An 8785-nucleotide genomic window follows, 5' to 3' on the forward strand; every position below is an offset into this window, starting at 1 on the left:
GAACTATCCCGAAACAATTCCACAAATATATTATCATCACTCCCATCCTACTAACACTTAGCAGATCATGATTGCCTTAAGCTTGTGGCCCCGTAGGTTCGGTAACTCATAGACATGAATGAAACCGTTCGTTCAATGACCGACAGCAGGACCGTGGACGTCCATATTGATCCCTATGAGCACATGAATGATATTTGAGTGAACCAATGGTTATCATGTGACGTTACCTTTGCTTCGCAATACTTCACAAAACCTGGGATGCATCGGTATCCTCCTGAATTATCACCATGCTCACCATACCAAAATCCTCGGTACCGGTTTTGTTCTTTATCGTTATTGTGTTTCGACATCCCCGTGACGTAGTCACCTGTGTCTGGCCAGATGATGATTGACGCGGTCACACCGAGAGGGCCCTAAGAATATCTCTCCATCATCAGGGGGCCAAATGCCACTCTGAGCTTTGTAGTCCCTTATCAAACTTTCTGATGAACTTGTAAGTTGTCATTATGATCACCGTGTTACAGGTGACGTTTGAGCAACTCCAAAGCCTACCGTATGGTAAGAAGTGACTAGGATACTCTCAGGGTATAAGGAGCAAAATCACATGTTAACACTTCGTGCTATTGGAATTGATTACAGATGATATTACTCAATTCATAACAAACAAGTTTGGGTCAATTCAATATGATCGTTCTTCAAACGTCATAATTTCAATGTTGTTTGAGGACTATCATTACACTTAATGATATCCTAAGATCCAGAAAATGTGATCACCAACAACACTTGAGCTAGTCTTAGAGGTGCATTTCACACGTGCATATGAATTTTCCACTGAATTGCATATTCCAGGATCATAGCAATTATAGCTTGAAATATAAACACTTAACTATGAATATGGAAGTATGATGATACAATATTATTGCCTCTAGGGCATATATCCAACAGTTCGGCCTCCCCCTTCCATAGGGGGCCTCCTCTACTTGGGCCAAGTTGTCCCAAGTTACCTTCTCTGGTTTGGTATTTAAGGCCCGTTCATTTCAAATTAAATATAGAAGTGTTCTAAATATTTTCAGACACTTCTGTATATAATTTAGAATCCCCAGAAACATTTTCCACCTATATATATTTATCATTAATACCCGGTATTACCTGATACTCTCTGAAACTCTTCCGATTACCCTGAAACGCTTCCAGATCCTCTCAACTATTCTGAATATTAATGAAACAATTCTAAAAATATTTTCTCATCACTCCTGTCCTAATAACACTCAGTAGATCGTGATTGCCTTAAGCTGAGAACCCCGTAGGTTCGGTAACTCACAAACATGAACGAAACCCCTTCGTTCAGCGACCGACAACGGAACCGTGGATGTCCATATCGATCCCTATGAGCACATGAATGATATTTGAGTGAACCTTTGGTTATCATGTGATGTTCTCTTTGCTTCGCGATACTTCACAAAACCAGGGATGCATCATTATCCTCCTGAGTCATCACATGCTCACTATACCATTATCCTCGTTACTGGTTTTGTTCTTCTTTCTTGTTATCGTGTTTCGGCATCCCCGTGAAGTAGTCACCTATTTCTGGCTAGACAATGGTGGATGCCTCCACACCAAGAGGGCCCTAAGAATATCTCTCCATCGTTGGAGTAGCAAATCTTATTCTGGAGCTATCTAGTCCCTTGTCAAACTTTCCGATGAGCCTGTAAGTTATCGTTATGATCACCGTGTTACAGGTGACGTTTGAGCAACCGCAAAGCCACACAATAAGAAGTGACTGCGATACTCTCATGGTCTAAGGAGCAAAATCACATGTTAACACTCTGTATTATTACAATCGATTATAGACGATATTAACTCAATTCATAGCATACAAGATTGAGTTGGTTCAATATGAGCGTTCTTCCAATGTCATAAGCTCAGTATTGTTTTAGGACTATTGTTACACTTAACGATATCCTAAGATCCAGAAAACATGATCACCAACAACACATGAGCTAGTCCTAGAGGCAAGAAAAGGAACCTTTTATTTTACCGTTTATCATTCAACACGTGCATATGAATTTCCACTGAATCACATATTCCAGGATCATAGCAGTTATAGCACAGAATATAAACTCTATAATGATGAATATGTAAATACAACAACCAGGCATTCTACGGGCCTGAATGTAATTTCTATTACTCTTGGTGTTCTTTGTGCTACCTTGACAGTTGATGAATAGATCGGAAGTTTTTTGCACAAAGAAAACATACTCTTTATGTAGCATTAGCTGAAGAATGCTTTATGTCCATGTGTATCATTTCTATCTACAACGTATTATTGACCTCAACTGTTCTTTTCTATTGATAATTTGAACCACCAGTTTCCTATTGATTTAATAATATAATATATTGTTATAAATATGCCAATATTCACTCCACATATATTTTTAGTGAGTAGTAGTTATGCCCTATATATAGGCCACGCAACATCAGTCAAAATCCAGGCCAGCATGTGAGCCTTAAATTTGGATACAAGTTACTACTGGTGTTCTTTCCTATTGTGTTGCCTTGACACTTGATGGATAGATTGTAGGCTTTTCCTGATTTTCTACTATGTATGTAGTATTGGTTGCAAAGCTCTTTATGTCCATGTATATCATCTAGATCTACAAACAATTGTCGATCTTAGTAGTTCTTTTCTATTGATAATCTAAACCACCCAATTTCTATTGTTTTGATAATACAATATACTGTTATTACTATGCCAACATTGACTCCACAAATTTCTTTAATGACTACTCCCTCCGTCCGGAATTACTTGTGGCATATATGGATAAAAATGAATGTATCTAGAACTAAAGTACATCTAGGTACATCTATTTCTCCGACAAGTATTTTCGGGTGGAGGGAGTATTAATTATGACCTATATATTGGCCATGCCGTAACGTTCATATCATAGCCTTATATTTGGATACAATTTATTGCTTGCATTAATCATTGGCTGTGGCATAAGTTTTGCATGCTCCTCATGGCTTTAAATTCTGATGGTCGTAGCTACTTTGCTGATAGAGTTTGTTTTCTCAGTAGGAACAAAACAGATTCGTGTACTTTTTCACCTACTGAAGTTCTAAGGAAGACGACTACTGAAGTCAAAGGTATTTCTTGAATCTCTTCATCTAGTAATGTTTATACGAAGCAAACATCGGGCTTGCGTGAGACGGAGATGTCGAGAGTAGGGATCCGAATTTCGAAATTTCAAAGCCGCCCCTGTTCGCTTGCTCACACCCACCGCGGGTGACAGGCGAACCCTAGCCCCCTACCCATCCTCCTCTCCTACCGCCTCCGCCAGCGTGGTCCACCAGGGCCTTGCTTGCGCGGTGCTGGCAACAACTGGCAGGTCTTTCCCCAGGCACTTGGCGTGCCCCCTTCTTGCGGCAGTGTGGCTCGGCCCGCGGTGGTCTGGATCGGCGGGGTGGTTCCCTCAGTCCTTGGGTGCCTTAGGGGCGGCGGCGCGGCCGTTGGCTATCGGATGGCACGGTGGTGCGGAGCTCGACTGATGGCACCCGCTAGGCCAAGATCTGGGCCCTTTGGGCCCCATCTGGGTTCGGGTGGGCCTGCGGCTCTCTGCACGGCAGCAAGCTCCCTAGAGGTGGAGGTGGGGCGGCGGCGGTCTCCTGGCGGCGATGTTGGCAACCGGCATGCTGCAAGATGGTAGGGGTACTTCACGAGCCCATCTAGGCTGGACCGGGGCAGTAGTGGCCCGGTTTGTCCCGGTTACCGTGTCCAATTAGTTTTTGCATCGGCGGTGGAGGTAGTCCCCTCCAGCTTGGCTGAGTTGTTGGTGCCCCGAGTCCGTTGTTCCCTCTTTCTTCCTCTAGGCCCCGTGTCGGTGGCCCCAGTTTGGCAACGAGGTTGATTCAAGGCCGTAGTGGCGCATGCTGGTGGATGGTAGGATTGGTGGAGAACTCGCATTCTACGGGGTGGTGGGGAATTTTGGGTCAGGAGAAATCCCTGTCGGTTCCTTTTATGTGCAGTTTTAACTGCTACCTTCAGTTCTACATAGGGGAATAACATTCTTTTTTATGATAACAGATTACCATGGACGGAGAGTGGCTGCAGCACAATAGTGGTGTGCACAATGAGTTTGACCTGTTCATGAGAAGCAAACACAACCACCTATTCCAGGACAACCATAGTGATGAGATGGATGGCCTGCTTGAAGCCACTATTGTCATGGGCAACACTGATGATGCCAACGTTGTTGCTACAGACCACGGCAACAACGATGGAGAGACACATAGTGAGCAGAGAATGGCCACAAGGCGTGCCATTTATCACCGTCTGCACAGTGAACAAGTCCAACAACTTGAAGCGTACAATACATACTCCATCAATGTTTCTTACCTAGCGAATATGTGTACTAATCCATTTTCATTAACGTGACCTGCAGTGTGTTCCGGGACTGCCCTTATCCAGATGAGAAACTCCGGAAGGACCTTAGCGAGAGGCTTGGCATGAGTGCCCAGCAGGTCAAGTTTTGGTTCCAAAACAAACGCACCTTCAGTAAGGTGCATACCATTCTTTTCCACAATTAATTACGTATGGGTCACTACGATATGCAGTTATATGCACACTTTGCTGTTAAATAGTACAAACTCGACTAAACATCGTAGCATTGTTCATCATTGGATCTTACAATATACTATTGTATTGCCCTCATGAACATGGCATCATACTCTGGTAACCACTAATTAAAATGACGCATACCTGAAACTAATAAATGCAGGGCAAGATGCAGCGGTGTCATACCCAAAATCGTTGGGTAGAAAATGAGAGGCTGAAGACTGAATGTCAAGCCATCATGTTGGCTATGCAAAACAATACTTGCCTCAAATGCAGAGGGGTGATGGTACAAACTCAGGATACATCGGAGCGCCAACGCCTATACACCGAGAATATGAGGCTCAAGGAAGAACTCCTACATTCCACTGCCTATCTTAAAGAAGGTCTTCGCCGAAATGGCATGTCGCTCCCATGGGGCTGCTACTGACCATACCATCTTCGATCTTCACCAATGTTAATTCTTCCGCATGAACTATAGTTTTACTTGGTTCCTCAGCTAGCGAATAACGCGCCATGTTACATGTGTATGTACATTACTTGGTCGCTTGTTTATTTATTTCCATAGGCTCTCATGGTTGCTACGTGGGATGGCACGAGATATGGCAATCATGGAAGCAATGTAGGGGCAATAGGATGAGCGGCTTTCGGATGGCATTGCTGTGAAGCTCGGTCCAATGATCGTCTTTGTCTCTTTGAGTTTGTAACAAAACAGACCAAGTAGATGCCAATAAATAGAGAAAAACAAACATGGAAGCTGCAAGTTGAATGATGCACAATAACATCGTGTGTGTGTCCTAACATTTCGTGGTGTGAGTATGCCATTCATGAGATACCTCTACCATCGATGTTTTTCGGCAACATAAGAATTTATCATCTTCTGGATCCATGGATGGAAGTGAACCACAATCGCCGTCCACCTCGTGCACTCCTCGGTGCATGCACCTGCAGAGTCCTGCACATAGCATGATGAGGGGGATCCGAAGCTAAAAGTAGTGCAATACTTGGTGAAGGAGTCCTTGGGATCCTCTTGTGCCCGGTGGTCTCCCGCATGAATTGTGCCAAATGGGAAATTTCGTCACATGTGAATAAGCAAGTGCAGGGATTTTGCATGTCCATGGAGCACAAGCCAATCAAGGAGCAGAAAGACAGGAGCGCACTGGCGGTGAACCTCTGGTGTGTGATACCAGAGATGATGTGCATAGTGGTGGCCAACAACAATGTCAAGATTGTGTGAGATGACGTGAAGACCATGTGAATGGGAGATGAGTGCATTCATGAGAGAAAGGCACAAGAGCAAAGAGTTCGAGATCATGGAATCCAAGGACGGTGAGTTTGTTTAATACATTGCAATGCTCTTGTCTGGTCTCGTCATTGACCTAGATGTGCTTTGGATGACATATCCATTGAAAAGTTCAAGTAGTTCCTATGCATAATTTCCCATGGTAAGTGCATGTGGTCACCTCGCTTGAGACAATCATGGACCTCAAGACCCTCTAAATGGAGAAGCTCATAGGTCTGTTGCTTGCCATTCAGCATAGCTATGCCATATGGATGGAATCCTTTGATCAAGTGATTTTTTGCTGCTAATGGAGAAAGAGTGGTAGGCATGACAGGGACGTCACAATCACCTTGACAAACAATCCTGAGATAGAGAAAAGCGAAAGGGCAAGGTGAATCCCAAGCCGTCATCTGGTGATACCAGTAGCCAAAAAAGTCATAGTGGTGGCAACATTGATAACACGAGCAAAGTTGAGTCACCGGGCAAGGGTTGGTGCCACGAAAAATGCCGTGGATGCCCACCTGGCGAAAGAGTTCACAAACCTCGTAACGAACAACACGGCGAGACCAACCTGCTGGCTCAAGAGGGCGCGCCGCACTACTTCTGGCGATGACCCGAGACAATGCACTCATGTTAGAGGCTTAGAGCTGGTACTCATGGGCTCTCAAACGAGGATGAGAGGCTCCTTGGACCTTCTTTGGCTTATATGGGAACAAGTCGCACAAAAAATGGAGATTAGCCATTGAAAATTGCAACATTTTTGTGATTATTTTCGTCTGGTGCGAGCACCGGTCTGTACCTTGGTATGACCTGGTTTGGTCAAACTAGCTGCGAGCATCGGTGTGTACCTTGGTATGACCTGGTTTGGTCAAACTAGCTCTCTACTTGCACTTTTTCCTTTGCACTAACTTAAAGATTTTGTAGTTTGAACATATTGTTTCTATACAACATCATATTGAGATGATCCAAAAGGTAAAGTTGATCAACTCGACAAGGTGGACAACTTTAATGTGGATAGTTTCTACATTTGAGATCATACAGATGGCAGTCCTTCAACATTCCGAAATGGAGCTACCGCTTGTCGCTTTTCTCCAAGGTGGCGACAAAGGTTAAATGTTCCTGGGAGATAAAAAACACCTAGAAAACCGAAAATATATATTAAAACATAACGGTAGCATATATTGTCAACTAGACCATGACATCGTGCATTGCCACGCCCATCCATTTCTTTGATGGAATGATACAATGTTTGTAAATACATATAGACTTGAGAAATGGAAGTTAAATGTTGTTTTTTGTGGATGGTATAATGTGCAAAAATCGATATGTCCATATATATGTAGGAAATTTCAATTATGTTATAAACATGTTCCTTGATAAGCTAAGAACATGGGACATATAACAACATGGTCAAATAAAGACATGTACAGCAATGCGTATAATTTGCTCATCACACACGATCACATACATTTTGATCATTGCTGGCAGCATCCTCATGATCACCACCATCCCCGTGTCAGACCTTTAAAATTAGTCGTGGATAGCTCAAAATAGGGAGCGATGGTTCCTCCGCAAAATGCAAGATGGTTCTACGTATATGAAAAGATGTTGCATTTCCTTTCCAAAAGAAACATATGTTGCATCATAGTTACCAGTATAATCAAGCTATAAAATCCGTGGAATGGTACCGGTGTACCAAATATTCCAAGCTGCAATAGGATGAATCAAGTCCTCGACGAATTAAGAAATCATTTGCATTTACTATTTTCTGACATGGTTTACATATGTTTTGTTTGTAAAGCTACAACATTTCGAGCTAGAACTTGTCTTGATGCTCATAAAATTTCTGACAAAGTGAAGCAAACTTTCGAAACTTTAACATAAAACAAACTTTCCAAATGCATCTGGAGATGTGCAAAAAGTAGAGGTAAGAAATAAAAGAAAGTAAAACGATAGCAGGACATAATGAATACTAGCTTTGTATTTTGCATTAACCCACAATCGTAATAGATAAGGGCGGATATCACATTACATATGTTTAGGGGAAGATATAGGAGTGCACCATATCTGAATTAACCCCCTGCATCAATGCGACCTATTTTTCACAAATAGGAGTAAGACATCGGTCATGTAGAAAGTAGAATTTGTCTTGTGGAATTTTCCTTGTCGCATTCAATCTAAATGACGAGCAAACTTATGTGCATGCAAAGTAGTAGGCCCAACATAGTAAGTAAGATGGAATACAATGATATCTCAACAAAAGCTTACCTTTTTCAAGCTACATCTTGTCTAGATGCTCATAAAATTTCTGACAAAGTGAAGCAAACTTTTGAAATTTTATCATAAAACCAGTGTACCAAATGTACATGGAGATGTGCAAAAAGGAGAGGTTAGAAAGAAAGGAAAGTACAACGGTAAGTCTACTTTTCAGCATAGTCTATATGTTAACCGCCACTATGAAAGTTGAAGCCCCCTGCAGCCAACTTTTACAATAGAGTACTGATCTGAACGCTTTTATATTTCTTGGCAGAGGGAGTACATATGAGGTAATAGCCAAAAAATAATCGATGTTATCTATGCTTTTCATGATGTTAGAAGATTATATGGATATATATATATATACCCATATATGTATAATATACTTTATCTGTCTAGAATATATATACCACCAGTTTATGTAATTTCTAAATTCAGTGAAAGAGAAATAATTTATGTGTAAGTACCAAACTAACCTTCACAGTTCACAGAGACTTTCCGGTCAAAGAAAAGAAACTTATTACTATGTAGCAAATACTAACTTAATTTTGCTTCCAACAAAGATCTCAGAGCCAACAAGTACAACTTGCTGCCTCGATAAGCATTTCGTTCCCATGGACATAGCTAAATGAGGGCAC

The 8785-nt window shown here is 42.1% G+C and overlaps 1 protein-coding gene across 2 annotated transcripts; it reads left to right on the top strand.

The window, feature by feature from the left end:
• The first annotated feature begins 3082 nt into the window (after positions 1-3082).
• On the top strand, positions 3083-5391 carry LOC109739302 (homeobox-leucine zipper protein ROC4-like). 2 transcript variants are annotated; one of them, XM_040397459.2, is made up of 4 exons: positions 3083-3144; positions 4082-4362; positions 4440-4557; positions 4776-5391. In XM_040397459.2, exons 2-4 carry the CDS (start codon positions 4088-4090, stop codon positions 5037-5039), a joined length of 657 nt encoding a protein of 218 aa, XP_040253393.1. In that variant the 5' UTR covers positions 3083-3144; positions 4082-4087; the 3' UTR covers positions 5040-5391. The 2 variants fall into 2 exon arrangements, with proteins under 2 accessions (XP_040253393.1, XP_073352002.1); XM_073495901.1 differs by lacking the exon at positions 3083-3144 and having other exon boundaries at positions 3280-4362.
• The last annotated feature ends 3394 nt before the right edge of the window (positions 5392-8785 follow it).

This window comes from Aegilops tauschii, chromosome 3, assembly GCF_002575655.3.
Source record: "Aegilops tauschii subsp. strangulata cultivar AL8/78 chromosome 3, Aet v6.0, whole genome shotgun sequence".
NCBI classification, from domain to species: Eukaryota; Viridiplantae; Streptophyta; class Magnoliopsida; order Poales; family Poaceae; genus Aegilops; species Aegilops tauschii.